The sequence below is a fragment of the Petromyzon marinus genome, unplaced genomic scaffold, assembly GCF_048934315.1.
Source record: "Petromyzon marinus isolate PM22_M1 ecotype Great Lakes invasive population unplaced genomic scaffold, UKy_Petmar_22M1.pri1.0 PM_Scaffold_120, whole genome shotgun sequence".
NCBI classification, from domain to species: domain Eukaryota; kingdom Metazoa; phylum Chordata; class Hyperoartia; order Petromyzontiformes; family Petromyzontidae; genus Petromyzon; species Petromyzon marinus.
In genome coordinates, this window is record NW_027423081.1 from 75,191 (window position 1) to 95,174 (window position 19,984).

At 46.8% G+C, this 19,984-nt stretch overlaps 1 protein-coding gene across 1 annotated transcript; it reads left to right on the top strand.

Annotated features, from left to right (window-relative positions):
• Window positions 1–334: 334 nt before the first annotated feature.
• Window positions 335–15,493, top strand: LOC142922622 (uncharacterized). The gene is made up of 4 exons (XM_076063445.1): window positions 335–353; window positions 12,022–14,176; window positions 14,257–14,778; window positions 14,859–15,493. Exons 1-2 carry the CDS (start codon window positions 335–337, stop codon window positions 13,020–13,022), a joined length of 1,020 nt encoding a protein of 339 aa, XP_075919560.1. The 3' UTR covers window positions 13,023–14,176; window positions 14,257–14,778; window positions 14,859–15,493.
• The last annotated feature ends 4,491 nt before the right edge of the window (window positions 15,494–19,984 follow it).

Below are 19,984 nucleotides of genomic sequence, written 5' to 3' on the forward strand. Positions count from 1 at the left end.
GACACTGACACAGTGATGACACTGACACAGTGATGACACAGTGATGACACAGTGATGTCACTGACACAGTGATGACACTGACACAGTGATGACACAGTGATGACACAGTGATGTCACTGACACAGTGATGTCACTGTGATGACACAGTGATGTCACTGACACAGTGATGTCACTGTGATGACACAGTGATGACATAGTGATGACACTGACACAGTGATGACACTGTGATGACACTGACACAGTGATGTCACTGACACAGTGATGACACAGTGATGTCACTGACACAGTGATGTCACTGACACAGTGATGACACAGTGATGTCACTGACACAGTGATGTCACTGACACAGGGATGTCACTGACACAGTGATGACACAGTGATGACACTGACACAGTGGTGACACAGTGATGACACAGTGATGACACAGTGATGACACTGACACAGTGATGACACAGTGATGACACAGTGATGTCACTGACACAGTGATGACACTGACACAGTGGTGACACAGTGATGACACTGTGATGTCACAGTGATGACACTGACACAGTGATGACACAGTGTTGACACAGTGATGTCACTGACACAGTGATGACACTGACACAGTGGTGACACAGTGATGACACTGTGATGTCACAGTGATGACACTGACACAGTGATGACACTGACACAGTGATGACACAGTGATGACACTGACACAGTGATGACACTGACACAGTGGTGACACAGTGATGACACAGTGATGTCACTGACACAGTGATGACACAGTGATGACACTGACACAGTGGTGACACAGTGATGACACTGACACAGTGATTACACTGACAAAGTGATGACACTGACACAGTGGTGACACAGTGATGACACAGTGATGACACAGTGATGACACTGACACAGTGATGACACTGACACAGTGGTGACACAGTGATGACACTGACACAGTGATGACACAGTGATGACACTGACACAGTGATGACACAGTGATGACACAGTGATGACACTGACACAGTGATGACACTGACACAGTGATGACACAGTGATGTCACTGACACAGTGATGACACTGACACAGTGATGACACAGTGATGTCACTGACACAGTGATGACACAGTGATGACACTGACACAGTGATGACACAGTGATGACACTGACATAGTGATGACACTGACACAGTGATGACACAGTGATGACACTGACACAGTGATGTCACTGACACAGTGATGACACTGACACAGTGATGACACAGTGATGACACTGACACAGTGATGTCACTGACACAGTGATGACACAGTGATGACACTGACACAGTGATGACACAGTGATGACACTGACACAGTGATGACACAGTGATGACACTGACACAGTGATGACACTGACACAGTGATGTCACAGTGATGACACAGTGATGTCACTGACACAGTGATGACACTGACACAGTGATGACACAGTGATGACACTGACACAGTGATGTCACAGTGATGACACTGACACAGTGATGACACTGACACAGTGATGACACAGTGATGACACAGTGATGACACAGTGATGTCACAGTGATGACACAGTGATGTCACTGACACAGTGATGACACTGACAAAGTGATGACACAGTGATGACACAGTGATGACACAGTGATGACACTGACACAGTGATGACACTGACAAAGTGATGACACAGTGATGACACAGTGATGACACTGACAAAGTGATGACACAGTGATGACACAGTGATGACACAGTGATGACACTGACACTGTGATGACACAGTGATGACACAGTGATGACACTGACACAGTGATGACACAGTGATGACACTGACACAGTGATGACACAGTGATGTCACTGACACAGTGATGACACTGACAAAGTGATGACACAGTGATGACACTGACACAGTGATGACACTGACACAGTGATGTCACAGTGATGACACTGACACAGTGATGACACTGACACAGTGATGTCACAGTGATGACACTGACACAGTGATGACACTGACACAGTGATGACACAGTGATGACACTGACACAGTGATGACACTGACACAGTGATGACACAGTGATGACACTGACACAGTGATGACACTGACACAGTGATGTCACAGTGATGACACTGACACAGTGATGACACTGACACAGTGATGACACAGTGATGACACTGACACAGTGATGACACTGACACAGTGATGTCACAGTGATGACACTGACACAGTGATGACACTGACACAGTGATGACACAGTGATGACACTGACACAGTGATGACACTGACACAGTGATGACACAGTGATGACACTGACACAGTGATGACACAGTGATGACACTGACACAGTGATGACACAGTGATGTCACTGACACAGTGATGACACTGACACAGTGATGACACAGTGATGACACTGACACAGTGATGTCACAGTGATGACACTGACACAGTGATGACACTGACACAGTGATGACACAGTGATGACACAGTGATGTCACAGTGATGACACAGTGATGTCACTGACACAGTGATGACACTGACAAAGTGATGACACAGTGATGACACAGTGATGACACAGTGATGACACTGACACAGTGATGACACTGACAAAGTGATGACACAGTGATGACACAGTGATGACACTGACAAAGTGATGACACAGTGATGACACAGTGATGACACAGTGATGACACTGACACTGTGATGACACAGTGATGACACAGTGATGACACTGACACAGTGATGACACAGTGATGTCACTGACACAGTGATGACACAGTGATGACACTGACACAGTGATGACACTGACAAAGTGATGACACAGTGATGACACTGACACAGTGATGTCACTGACACAGTGATGACACAGTGATGACACTGACACAGTGATGACACTGACACAGTGATGACACAGTGATGACACTGACACAGTGATGACACTGACAAAGTGATGACACAGTGATGACACTGACACAGTGATGACACTGACACAGTGATGACACAGTGATGTCACTGACACAGTGATGACACTGACACAGTGATGACACAGTGATGACACTGACACAGTGATGACACTGACACAGTGATGTCACAGTGATGACACTGACACAGTGATGACACTGACACAGTGATGACACTGACACAGTGATGACACAGTGATGACACTGACACAGTGATGACACAGTGATGACACTGACACAGTGATGACACTGACACAGTGATGACACAGTGATGACACTGACACAGTGATGACACTGACACAGTGATGTCACTGACACAGTGATGTCACTGTGATGACACAGTGATGACACTGACACAGTGATGACACAGTGATGACACAGTGATGACACTGACACAGTGATCACACAGTGATGACACTGACACAGTGATGACACTGACACAGTGATGACACAGTGATGTCACTGACACAGTGATGTCACAGTGATGACACAGTGATGACGCAGTGATGTCACTGACACAGTGATGTCACAGTGATGACACAGTGATGACACTGACACAGTGATGACACAGTGATGACACAGTGATGATACACACAGTGATGATACACACAGTGATGATACACACAGTGATGATACACACAGTGATGATACTCACAGTGATGATACACACAGTGATGATACTCACACACAGTGATGATACACACAGTGATGACACACACAGTGATGACACACAGTGATGATACACACAGTGATGACACACACAGTGATGATACTCACAGTGATGATACTCACAGTGATGATACTCACACAGTGATGATACTCACAGTGATGATACTCACAGTGATGATACTCACAGTGATGATACACACAGTGATGATACTCACAGTGATGATACACACACACAGTGATGATACACACAGTGATGATACTCACAGTGATGATACACACAGTGATGATACTCACAGTGATGATACACACAGTGATGATACACACAGTGATGATACTCACACACACAGTGATGACACACACAGTGATGATACACACAGTGATGATACACACAGTGATGATACTCACAGTGATGACACACACAGTGATGATACACACAGTGATGATACACACAGTGATGATACACACAGTGATGACACACACAGTGATGACACACACAGTGATGATACTCACAGTGATGACACACACAGTGATGATACACACAGTGATGACACACACAGTGATGACACACACAGTGATGATACTCACAGTGATGATACTCACAGTGATGATACTCACATTGATGATACTCACACACACACAGTGATGATACACACAGTGATGATACACACAGTGATGATACTCACAGTGATGACACACACAGTGATGATACACACAGTGATGATACACACAGTGATGACACACACAGTGATGACACACACAGTGATGATACACACAGTGATGATACACACAGTGATGATACTCACAGTGATGATACACACAGTGATGACACACACAGTGATGATACTCACACACACAGTGATGACACACACAGTGATGACACACACAGTGATGATACACACAGTGATGATACACACACACAGTGATGATACACACAGTGATGATACACACAGTGATGATACACACAGTGATGATACTCACACACAGTGATGATACTCACAGTGATGATACTCACAGTGATGATACACACAGTGATGATACACACAGTGATGATACTCACACACACAGTGATGACACACACAGTGATGACACACACAGTGATGATACACACAGTGATGATACACACAGTGATGATACACACAGTGATGATACACACAGTGATGATACACACAGTGATGATACACACAGTGATGATACACACAGTGATGGCACACACAGTGATGATACTCACAGTGATGATACACACAGTGATGATACACACAGTGATGATACACACAGTGATGACACACACAGTGATGATACTCACAGTGATGACACACACAGTGATGATACACACAGTGATGATACACACAGTGATGATACACACAGTGATGACACACACAGTGATGATACTCACAGTGATGACACACACAGTGATGACACACACAGTGATGACACACACAGTGATGATACACACAGTGATGATACACACAGTGATGACACACACAGTGATGACACACACAGTGATGATACACACAATGATGATACTCACAGTGATGACACACACAGTGATGATGCTCACAGTGATAACACACACAGTGATGATACTCACAGTGATGATACTCACAGTGATGATACACACAGTGATGATACACACAGTGATGATACACACAGTGATGATACTCACACACACAGTGATGACACACACAGTGATGATACACACAGTGATGATACACACAGTGATGATACACACAGTGATGATACTCACAGTGATGACACACACAGTGATGATACACACAGTGATGATACACACAGTGATGATACACACAGTGATGACACACACAGTGATGACACACACAGTGATGATACTCACAGTGATGACACACACAGTGATGATACACACAGTGATGACACACACAGTGATGACACACACAGTGATGATACTCACAGTGATGATACTCACAGTGATGATACTCACAGTGATGATACTCACAGTGATGACACACACAGTGATGATACACACAGTGATGATACACACAGTGATGATACTCACAGTGATGATACACACAGTGATGATACTCACAGTGATGACACACACAGTGATGATACTCACAGTGATGATACACACAGTGATGATACACACAGTGATGACACACACAGTGATGATACTCACAGTGATGATACTCACAGTGATGATACTCACAGTGATGATACACACAGTGATGATACTCACAGTGATGATACTCACAGTGATGACACACACAGTGATGATACTCACAGTGATGATACACACAGTGATGATACTCACACAGTGATGACACACAGTGATGACACACACAGTGATGATACACACAGTGATGATACACACAGTGATGATACACACAGTGATGATACACACAGTGATGACACACACAGTGATGATACACACAGTGATGATACACACAGTGATGATACACACAGTGATGATACACACAGTGATGATACTCACATTGATGATACTCACACACACACAGTGATGATACACACAGTGATGATACACACAGTGATGATACTCACAGTGATGACACACACAGTGATGATACACACAGTGATGATACACACAGTGATGACACACACAGTGATGACACACACAGTGATGATACACACAGTGATGATACACACAGTGATGATACTCACAGTGATGATACACACAGTGATGACACACACAGTGATGATACTCACACACACAGTGATGACACACACAGTGATGACACACACAGTGATGATACACACAGTGATGATACACACAGTGATGATACTCACAGTGATGATACACACAGTGATGATACACACAGTGATGATACTCACAGTGATGATACACACAGTGATGATACACATAGTGATGATACACACAGTGACACACAGTGATGATACTCACAGTGATGATACACATAGTGATGATACACACAGTGATGATACACACAGTGATGATACTCACAGTGATGATACTCACAGTGATGACACACACAGTGATGATACACACAGTGATGATACACACAGTGATGACACACACAGTGATGATACACACAGTGATGATACTCACAGTGATGACACTCACAGTGATGATACACACAGTGATGATACTCACAGTGATGATACTCACAGTGATGATACACACAGTGATGATACACACAGTGATGATACACACAGTGATGATACACACAGTGATGATACTCACAGTGATGACACACACAGTGATGATACTCACAGTGATGATACACACAGTGATGATACTCACAGTGATGACACACACAGTGATGACACACACAGTGATGACACACACAGTGATGATACACACAGTGATGATACTCACACAGTGATGACACACAGTGATGATACACACAGTGATGACACACACAGTGATGACACACACAGTGATGATACACACAGTGATGATACACACAGTGATGATACTCACAGTGATGATACTCACAGTGATGACACACACAGTGATGATACACACAGTGATGATACACACAGTGATGACACACACAGTGATGATACACACAGTGATGATACACACAGTGATGATACACACACACACAGTGATGACACACACAGTGATGATACACACAGTGATGATACTCACAGTGATGATACACACAGTGATGATACTCACAGTGATGACACACACAGTGATGATACACACAGTGATGATACACACAGTGATGACACAGTGATGATACACACAGTGATGATACTCACAGTGATGATACTCACACACACACAGTGATGATACACACAGTGATGACACACACAGTGATGATACACACAGTGATGATACTCACAGTGATGATACTCACAGTGATGATACTCACAGTGATGATACACACAGTGATGATACACACAGTGATGACACACACAGTGATGATACTCACAGTGATGATACACACACACAGTGATGATACTCACAGTGATGATACACACAGTGATGATACACACAGTGATGATACTCACAGTGATGATACTCACAGTGATGATACTCACAGTGATGACACACACAGTGATGATACTCACAGTGATGATACACACAGTGATGATACTCACAGTGATGATACTCACAGTGATGATACACACAGTGATGATACACACAGTGATGACACTCACAGTGATGATACACACAGTGATGATACTCACAGTGATGATACTCACAGTGATGATACTCACAGTGATGATACACACAGTGATGATACTCACACACACAGTGGTGATACACACAGTGATGATACACACAGTGATGATACTCACACACAGTGATGACACTCACAGTGATGATACACACAGTGATGATACACACAGTGGTGATACACACAGTGATGATACTCACAGTGATGATACTCACACTCACAGTGATGATACTCACAGTGATGATACACACAGTGATGACACACACAGTGATGATACACACAGTGATGACACACACAGTGATGATACACACAGTGATGATACACACAGTGATGATACTCACACAGTGATGACACACAGTGATGATACACACAGTGATGATACACACAGTGATGATACACACAGTGATGATACTCACAGTGATGACACACACAGTGATGACACACACAGTGATGATACACACAGTGATGATACTCACAGTGATGACACACACAGTGATGACACACACAGTGATGACACACACAGTGATGATACTCACAGTGATGATACTCACAGTGATGATACTCACAGTGATGATACACACAGTGATGATACACACAGTGATGATACACACAGTGATGATACTCACAGTGATGATACTCACACACAGTGATGATACACACAGTGATGATACACACAGTGATGATACTCATAGTGATGATACTCACAGTGATGATACTCACACACAGTGATGATACACACAGTGATGATACACACAGTAATAATACACACAGTGATGATACTCACAGTGATGATACACACAGTGATGATACACACAGTGATGATACACACAGTGATGACACACACAGTGATGATACACACAGTGATGACACACACAGTGATGATACTCACAGTGATGATACACACAGTGATGATACTCACAGTGATGATACTCACAGTGATGATACACACAGTGATGATACACACAGTGATGACACTCACAGTGATGATACACACAGTGATGATACTCACAGTGATGATACTCACAGTGATGATACACACAGTGGTGATACACACAGTGATGATACACACAGTGATGATACTCACACACAGTGATGACACTCACAGTGATGATACTCACAGTGATGATACTCACACTCACAGTGATGATACTCACAGTGATGATACACACAGTGATGACACACACAGTGATGATACACACAGTGATGACACACACAGTGATGATACACACAGTGATGATACACACAGTGATGATACTCACACAGTGATGACACACAGTGATGATACACACAGTGATGATACACACAGTGATGATACTCACAGTGATGACACACACAGTGATGACACACACAGTGATGATACACACAGTGATGATACTCACAGTGATGACACTCACAGTGATGATACACACAGTGATGATACACACAGTGATGATACACACAGTGATGATACTCACAGTGATGATACTCACAGTGATGATACTCACAGTGATGATACTCACAGTGATGACACACACAGTGATGATACACACAGTGATGACACTCACAGTGATGATACACACAGTGACACACAGTGATGATACACACAGTGATGATACTCACACACACAGTGATGATACACACAGTGATGACACACACAGTGATGATACTCACACACAGTGATGATACTCACAGTGATGATACTCACAGTGATGATACACACAGTGATGATACTCACACACAGTGATGATACACATAGTGATGATACACACAGTGATGATACTCACAGTGATGATACACACAGTGATGATACACACAGTGATGATACACACACAGTGATGATACTCACAGTGATGATACACACAGTGATGATACACACAGTGATGATACACACAGTGATGATACACAGTGATGATACTCACACACACAGTGATGATACACACAGTGATGATACACACAGTGATGATACTCACACACACAGTGATGATACACACACAGTGATGATACACACAGTGATGATACACACAGTGATGATACACACAGTGATGATACACACAGTGATGATACTCACACACACAGTGATGATACACACAGTGATGACACTCACAGTGATGATACACACAGTGATGATACACACAGTGATGACACACACAGTGATGATACTCACAGTGATGATACACACAGTGATGACACACACAGTGATGACACACACAGTGATGATACACACAGTGATGACACACTCACAGTGATGATACTCACAGTGATGATACTCACACACACAGTGATGATACACACAGTGATGACACACACAGTGATGATACACACACTGATGATACTCACACACAGTGATGATACACACAGTGATGATACTCACAGTGATGATACACACAGTGATGATACTCACAGTGATGATACACACAGTGATGATACTCACAGTGATGATACACACAGTGATGATACACACAGTGATGATACACACAGTGATGATACACACAGTGATGATACTCACAATGATGATACTCACACACAGTGATGATACACACAGTGATGATACACACAGTGATGACACTCACAGTGATGATACACACAGTGATGATACTCACACACACAGTGATGATACACACAGTGATGACACACACAGTGATGATACACACACTGATGATACTCACACACAGTGATGATACACACAGTGATGATACTCACAGTGATGATACTCACACACAGTGATGATACACACAGTGATGATACACACAGTGATGATACACACAGTGATGATACTTACAGTGATGATACACACAGTGATGATACACACAGTGATGATACTCACAGTGATGATACACACAGTGATGATACACACAGTGATGATACACACAGTGATGATACACACACACAGTGATGATACACACAGTGATGACACACACAGTGATGATACACACACTGATGATACTCACACACAGTGATGATACACACAGTGATGATACACACAGTGATGATACTCACAGTGATGATACACACAGTGATGATACACACAGTGATGATACTCACAGTGATGATACACACAGTGATGACACACACAGTGATGATACACACAGTGATGACACACACAGTGATGACACACACAGTGATGATACACACAGTGATGACACACACAGTGATTATACACACAGTGATGATACACACAGTGATGATACTCACACACAGTGATGATACACACAGTGATGATACACACAGTGATGATACATACAGTGATGATACTCACAGTGATGATACTCACACACACAGTGATGATACACACAGTGATGATACTCACAGTGATGATACTCACAGTGATGATACACACAGTGATGATACACACAGTGATGATACACACAGTGATGATACTCACAGTGATGATACACATAGTGATGATACTCACGACGAGACTTATATAGAGGATCTCTGACCCCCTCCCCCAGACCCCCCCCCCCTCGACCACAACCCCCACCCTCGACTCCCAGCAGCAGCAGCAGGAGGAGGGGGGAGGGGGGAGGAGGGAGGGGGGAGGGAATGGGGGGAGGGGGGGGAGGAGCGAGGGGGGCAGGGGGGGGAGGGGGGGGGAGAGGGGGGGGGAGAGGGGAGGAGGGGGAGTTGGGGGGGTAGGGGGGAGGAGGGGGAGTTGGGGGGGTAGGGGGGAGGGGGGAGGAGGGGGAGTTGGGGGGTAGGGGGGAGGGGGGAGGAGGGGGAGTTGGGGGGTTAGGGGGGAGGGGGGGGATTTCCCTCGTCACGTGACGCGGGATCAGCTGGCACCGTTCCCACTGTGGTTGAGAGGTCTGTGGGAGATCGTGGGGGGCGTGGCACCTGCTGCGTCTGTCACGTGACCACCTCCTGCTGGTGCACCTAGCCTGGCACCGCGGCACAACCCGTGTCACCTGCTGCGTCTGTCACGTGACCACCTCCTGGTGCACCTAGCCTGGCACAGCAGCACAACCCGTGGCACCTGCTGCGTCCGTCACGTGACCTCCTCCTGGTGCACCTAGCCTGGCACAGAAGTACACAACCCGTGTCACCTGCTGGGTCTGTCACGTGACCACCTCCTGCTGGTGCACCTAGCCTGGCACCGCGGCACGCAACCCGTGTCATCTGCTGGGTCTGCCACGTGACCACCTGCTGGTGCACCTAGCCTGGCACAGGCGCCGTGGTGACGTCACCCCCCGTGTTGTGAAGGCTGAAATCGATCTGAGGGTTGAAGGCAGCTGAATGATCGATTATGCAAATTCGATTATGCAAATTCGTGCATGCAAATGAGGTGAGGCTGAGTCACGGCCTTGGCCAGGATCGATAATGGCCGGGCTACCAATAATCATCATCATCAGCATCATCATCAGCAGCAGCATCATCATCATCAGCAGCATCATCATCAGCAGCAGCAGCATCATCAGCATCATCATCAGCAGCAGCAGCATCATCATCAGCATCATCAGCATCATCATCAGCATCATCATCAGCAGCAGCATCATCATCAGCATCATCATCATCATAGCAGCATCATCATCAGCAGCAGCAGCATCATCATCATCTGCAGCATCATCAGCAGCATCATCATCAGCAGCAGCAGCATCATCATCATCATAAGCAGCATCAGCAGCAGCATAATCATCATCAGCAGCATCATCATCATCAGCAGCATCATCATCATCAGCAGCATTATCATCATCAGCAGCAGCAGCATCATCATCAGCAGCAGCAGCAGCATCATCATCACCAGCAGCAGCAGCAGCATCATCATCAGGATCATCATCATCATCAGCAGCAGCAGCATCATCATCAGTAGCATCATCATCAGTAGCATCATCATCAGTAGCATCATCAGTAGCAGCATCATCATCAGTAGCATCATCATCATCAGTAGCATCATCAGTAGCAGCAGCATCATCAGTAGCAGCAGCATCATCAGTAGCATCATCAGCATCAGCATCATCAGTAGCATCATCATCATCAGTAGCATCATCAATAGCAGCATCATCATCAGTAGCATCATCATCAGCATCATCAGTAGCATCATCATCATCAGCAGCATCATCAGTAGCAGCATCATCATCAGTAGCATCATCAGTAGCAGCATCATCATCAGTAGCATCATCACCAGCATCATCATCAGTCGCATCATCATCATCATCAGTAGCATCATCAGTAGCATCATCATCACCATCGTCATAATCACAATCATCACCATCATCACCATCATCACCCTCATCATCGTAATCACCATCAGCACCATCATAATCATGATCAGTACCATCACCACCATCTGCCTGTAATCTCTAGTCCACGTGTTCCTCCTCTCTGTGGTGATCATTGCGATCTTGGTCTATCTACTGCTGGATGAAAATCTACGTGATGAGATGTTAACTACCTCGCCTGGTATACAGGAGATCGTGGTAGATGTTAACTAACTCGCCTGGTCTACAGGAGGTCGTGGTAGATGTTAACTACCTCGCCTGGTCTACAGGAGATCGTGGGAGATGTTGACTACCTCGCCTGGTCTACAGGAGGTCGTGGTAGATGTTGACTACCTCGCCAGGACAACAGGAGGTCGTGGTAGATGTTGACTACCTCGCCTGGTATACAGGAGGTCGTGGTAGATGTTGACTACCTCGCCTGGTCTACAGGAGGTCGTGGTAGATGTTGACTACCTCGCCTGGTCTACAGGAGATCGTGGTAGATGTTGACCACCTCGCCTGGTATACAGGAGGTCGTGGTAGATGTTGACCACCTCGCCTGGTCTACAGGAGGTCGTGGTAGATGTTAACTACCTCGCCTGGTCTACATGAAGTCGTGGTAGATGTTGACTACCTCGCCTGATCTACAGGAGGTCGTGGTAGATGTTGACCACCTCGCCTGGTCTACAGGAGGTCGTGGTAGATGTTGACTACCTCGCCTGGTGTACAGGAGGTCGTGGTAGATGTTAACTACCTCGCCTGGTCTACAGGAGGTCGTTGTAGATGTTGACTACCTCGCCTGGTCTACATGAGGTCGTGGTAGATGTTAACTACCTCGCCTGGTCTACAGGAGGTCGTGGTAGATGTTGACTACCTCGCCTGGTCTACAGGAGGTCGTTGTAGATGTTGACCACCTCGCCTGGTCTACAGGAGGTCGTGGTAGATGTTAACTACCTCGCCTGGTCTACAGGAGGTCGTGGTAGATGTTGACTACCTCGCCTGGTCTACAGGAGGTCGTTGTAGATGTTGACTACCTCGCCTGGTCTACAGGAGGTCGTGGTAGACGTTGACTACCTCGCCTGGTCTACAGGAGGTCGTGGTAGATGTTGACTACCTCGCCTGGTCTACAGGAGGTCGTGGTAGATGTTGACTACCTTGCCTGGTATACAGGAGGTCGTGGTAGATGTTGACTACCTCGCCTGGTACGCAGGAGGTCGTGGTAGATGTTGACCACCTCGCCTGGTCTACAGGAGGTCGTGGTAGATGTTGACTACCTTGCCTGGTATATAGGAGGTCGTGGTAGATGTTGACTACCTCGCCTGGTACGCAGGAGGTCGTGGTAGATGTTGACCACCTCGCCTGGTCTACAGGAGGTCGTGCTAGATGTTGACTACCTCGCCTGATCTAAAGGAGGTCGTGGTAGATGTTGACTACCTCGCCTGGTCTACAGGAGGTCGTGGTAGATGATGACTACCTCGCCTGGTCTACAGGAGGTCGTGGTAGATGTTAACTACCTCGCCTGGACAACAGGAGGTCGTGGGTTCAATCCCTGGTCACTGCTTCGCCTGGATAACAGAAGGTCGTGGGTTCAATCCCTGGTAACTGCTCTCTATGTAAGAGTCTCTGTGTGTGTCTCTCTCTCATTATCATCACAGTGTCTATAGGATGTTAACTACTTCGCCTGGTCTACAGGAGGTCGTGGTGGATGTTGACTACCTCGGCTGGTCTACAGGAGGTCGTGGTAGATGTTAACTACCTCGGCTGGTCTACAGGAGGTCGTTGTAGATGTTGACTACCTCGCCTGGTCTACAGGTGGTCGTGGTAGATGTTGACCACCTCGCCTGGTCTACAGGAGGTCGTGGTAGATGATGACTACCTCGCCTGGTACGCAGGAGGTCGTGGTAGATATTGACTACCTCGCCTGGTACGCAGGAGGTCGTGGTAGATGTTGACCACCTCGCCTGGTCTACAGGAGGTCGTGGTAGATGTTGACTACCTCGCCTGGACTACAGGAGGTCGTGGTAGATGTTGACTACTTCGCCTGGTCTACAGGAGGTCGTGGTAGATGTTGACCACCTCGCCTGGTCTCCAGGAGATCGTGGTAGATGTTGACCACCTCGCATGGTCTACAGGAGGTCGTGGTAGATGTTGACCACCTCGCCTGGTCTACAGGAGGTCGTGGTAGATGTTGAGTACCTCGCCTGGTCTACAGGACGTCGTTGTAGATGTTGACTACCTCGCCTGGTCTACAGGAGGTCGTTGTAGATGTTGACTACCTCGCCTGGTCTACAGGAGGTCGTGGTAGATGTTAACTACCTCGCCTGGTCTACAGGAGGTCGTGGTAGATGTTGACTACCTCGCCTGGTCTACAGGAGGTCGTTGTAGATGTTGACCACCTCGCCTGGTCTACAGGAGGTCGTGGTAGATGTTAACTACCTCGCCTGGTGTACAGGAGGTCGTGGTAGATGTTGACTACCTCGCCTGGTCTACAGGAGGTCGTTGTAGATGTTGACTACCTCGCCTGGTCTACAGGAGGTTGTGGTAGATGTTGACTACCTCGCCTGGTACGCAGGAGGTCGTGGAAGATGTTGACCACCTCGCCTGGTCTACAGGAGGCCGTGGTAGATGTTGACTACCTCGCCTGGTATACAGGAGGTCGTGGTAGACGTTGACTACCTCGCCTGGTCGACAGGAGGTCGTGGTAGATGTTGACTACCTCGCCTGGTATACAGGAGGTCGTGGTAGATGTTGACTACCTTGCCAGGTATACAGGAGGTCGTGGTAGATGTTGACTACCTCGCCTGGTACGCAGGAGGTCGTGGTAGATGTTGACCACCTCGCTTGGTCTACAGGAGGTCGTGGTAGATGTTGACTACCTCGCCTGATCTAAAGGAGGTCGTGGTAGATGTTGACTACCTCGCCTGGTATACAGGAGGTCGTGGTAGATGATGACTACCTCGCCTGGTCTACAGGAGGTCGTGGTAGATGTTAACTACCTCGCCTGGACAACAGGAGGTCGTGGGTTCAATCCCTGGTCACTGCTCTCTATGTAGGAGTCTCTGTGTGTGTCTCTCTCTCATCATCATCACAGTGTCTATAGGATGTTAACTACTTCGCCTGGTCTACAGGAGGTCGTGGGTCCGATCCCTGGCCAGTGCTCCCTATGTAGGAGTCTCTGTGTGTCTCTATGAGTATGGGTCTCTATGAGTATGGGTCTCTGTGTGTATGGGTCTCTGTGGGTCTGTGTGGGTTTCTATGAGTATGGGTCTCTATGAGTATGGGTCTCTGTGAGTATGGGTCTCTATGGGTCTCTATGAGTATGGGTCTCTATGAGTGTGGGTCTCTGTGAGTGTGGGTCTCTATGGGTCTCTATGAGTATGGGTCTCTATGAGTATGGGTCTCTGTGAGTGTGGGTCTCTGTGAGTGTGGGTCTCTATGAGTATGGGTCTCTATGAGTATGGGTCTCTGTGAGTGTGGGTCTCTATGAGTATGGGTCTCTGTGAATGTGGGTCTCTATGAGTGTGGGTCTCTGTGAGTATGGGTCTCTGTGAGTATGGATCTCTGTGAGTGTGGATCTCTGTGAGTGTGGGTCTCTGTGAGTATGGGTCTCTGTGAGTGTGGGTCTCTGTGAGTATGGATCTCTATGAGTGTGGGTCTCTGTGAGTATGGGTCTCTATGAGTGTGGGTCTCTATGAGTGTGGGTCTCTCTGAGTGTGGGTCTCTGTGAGTATGGGTCACTGTGAGTGTGGGTCTCTATGAGTGTGGGTCTCTGTGAGTGTGGGTCTCTACGAGTGTGGGTCTCTATGAGTGTGGGTCTCTATGAGTATGGGTCTCTGTGAGTATGGGTCTCTGTGAGTATGGGTCTCTATGGGTCTCTATGAGTATGGGTCTCTATGAGTGTGGGTCTCTGTGAGTGTGGGTCTCTATGGGTCTCTATGAGTGTGGGTCTCTATGAGTGTGGGTCTCTATGAGTATGGGTCTCTTTGAGTGTGGGTCTCTATAAGTGTGGGTCTCTATGAGTATGGGTCTCTGTGAGTATGGATCTCTATGAGTATGGGTCTCTGTGAGTATGGGTCTCTGTGAGTGTGGGTCTCTGTGAGTGTGGGTCTCTGTGAGTATGGATCTCTATGAGTGTGGGTCTCTGTGAGTATGGCTCTCTGTGAGTATGGATCTCTATGAGTGTGGGTCTCTATGAGTGTGGGTCTCTATGAGTGTGGGTCTCTGTGAGTATGGGTCTCTATGAGTGTGGGTCTCTATGAGTGTGGGTCTCTGTGAGTGTGGGTCTCTATGAGTGTGGGTCTCTATGAGTGTGGGTCTCTATGGGTCTCTGTGAGTGTGGGTCTCTGTGAGTGTGGGTCTCTGTGAGTGTGGGTCTGTGTAGGTCTCTATGAGTATGGGTCTCTGTGAGTGTGGGTCTCTATGAGTGTGGGTCTCTATGAGTGTGGGTCTCTGTGAGTATGGGTCTCTATGAGTGTGGGTCTCTATGAGTATGGGTCTCTGTGAGTGTGGGTCTCTGTGAGTGTGGGTCTCTATGAGTGTGGGTCTCTGTGTGTATGGGTCTCTATGAGTGTGGGTCTCTATGAGTGTGGGTCTCTGTGAGTGTGGGTCTCTGTGAGTGTGGGTCTCTATGAGTGTGGGTCTCTATGAGTGTGGGTCTCTATGAGTGTGGGTCTCTATGAGTGTGGGTCTCTATGGGTCTCTGTGAGTGTGGGTCTCTGTGAGTGTGGGTCTCTGTGAGTGTGGGTCTCTGTAGGTCTCTATGAGTATGGGTCTCTGTGAGTGTGGGTCTATATGAGTGTGGGTCTCTATGAGTGTGGGTCTCTGTGAGTATGGGTCTCTATGAGTGTGGGTCTCTATGAGTATGGGTCTCTGTGAGTGTGGGTCTCTGTGAGTGTGGGTCTCTATGAGTGTGGGTCTCTGTGTGTATGGGTCTCTATGAGTGTGGGTCTCTATGAGTGTGGGTCTCTATGAGTGTGGGTCTCTGTGAGTGTGGGTCTCTGTGAGTGTGGGTCTCTATGAGTATGGGTCTCTGTGAGTGTGGGTCTCTATGAGTATGGGTCTCTATGAGTGTGGGTCTCTATGAGTATGGGTCTCTATGAGTATGGGTCTCTATGAGTGTGGGTCTCTATGAGTGTGGGTCTCTATGAATATGGGTCTCTATGAGTGTGGGTCTCTGTGAGTGTGGTCTCTATGAGTGTGGGTCTCTATGAGTGTGGGTCTCTATGAGTATGGGTCTCTGTGAGTGTGGGTCTCTATGAGTATGGGTCTCTATGAGTGTGGGTCTCTATGAGTATGGGTCTCTATGAGTATGGGTCTCTATGAGTGTGGGTCTCTATGAGTGTGGGTCTCTATGAATATGGGTCTCTATGAGTGTGGGTCTCTGTGAGTGTGGGTCTCTATGAGTATGGGTCTCTATGAGTGTGGGTCTCTATGAGTGTGGGTCTCTGTGAGTGTGGGTCTCTGTGAGTGTGGGTCTCTGTGAGTGTGGGTCTCTATGAGTGTGGTTCTCTGTGAGTGTGGGTCTCTATGAGTATGGGTCTCTATGAGTGTGGGTCTCTATGAGTGTGGGTCTCTATGAGTATGGGTCTCTGTGAGTGTGGGTCTCTATGAGTATGGGTCTCTATGAGTGTGGGTCTCTATGAGTGTGGGTCTCTATGAGTGTGGGTCTTTATGAGTGTGGGTCTCTATGAGTCTGTTTGCGGCTGCTGCTAGACATTCCCACTCGATGATCGGTGATGATGTCAGGGTCCCGCCTGTCTGATTTATCGATCAGCTTCGGAGATCGATAAATCAGACAGCTGCCACAAACACCAAACGCGTTTTGTGGTCTCGGTGTTGATCTCGGCTGGCGAGGGCACGCACACAGGCACAGACAAAGCTCCCCCAGGTAGCCTCTAGCAGGGCTGTAGGGGCAAATGCTGTTAGCTAGCGAGTATCAGCAGCAGTGTCTATGTACTACACACACCACACACGCAGACAAAGGTCCCCCAGGTAGCCTCTAGCAGGGCTGTAGGGGCAAGTGCTGCTAGTAGCGAGTAGCAGCAGCAGTGTCTATGTACTACACACACCACACACAGACAAAGCTCCTCCAGATAGCCTCTAGCAGGGCTGTAGGGGCAAGTGCTGACGATTGCTGTGGTTGTTCCACCTGATGACGATTGCTGTGGTTGTTCCACCTGATGACGATTTCTGTGTCGCGATCTATAATTTTATTTCCTACCCACGTGATGACTTTATCGAAAAAGCTTCGAATGAAGATAATTAACGACTTAGATTACCTCATGAAACGAATAATAATAATGCACTTTAACACAAATTATTGACGAATTGTGTGTCTCTCTCTCTCTCTCACGTACAGCATCGGTGGTTGAGTGGTCGTTGGCCAAACGGATGTTATACTTTATATATGAGGTAAAATATGACTAATATTACCTCACAAATCGAATTAAATTTCGATTTAGAACACGTTGAAAGTTTGCCGATGTAACGTCGAATGGTGTCTGTATCAATTACGTGCATCAATCGGTTGTAGAATTGGTATTTCGGTGACATCATATATGAGGTAACGTGCGACTTGGGTTAACTCGTAAGACCAATAACAATCGACTTAATGGTTGACATTATGAGGCCTAATGGTGTCTAAATTTCACGTACAGCATCGTGGTAGAATTGGTGTACGGATGTTAAACATTATATACGGGGTAATGTGCGACTTAGACTACTTCATAAAACCAATAAAAATAAAAACTTGAAAGTTTTATTTTTATTGGTTTCATAAAACTTCAAAGTGTATTTGTATTGCTTTTGTGGTAATCTAAGCCATATCTAAGTCATATTTCACCTCGTATATATGAACTAGCTTGACTACCCGGCTTCGCCCGGGGGCTTGGATCCACCACGCCCGGCCGCCTTTGTCTCCCCAGTGGCGATGTTCACCACACACCACAGCCGTTAGTAGTTTTGAGGCTGAGTCGACCTAGGGGAGGCCCGGGACCGGTTCAGATAATCGTCACTGGTGGTGTTGGCCGTGAGCGGGAATCGAACCCGGGTCGCCAGGTTCA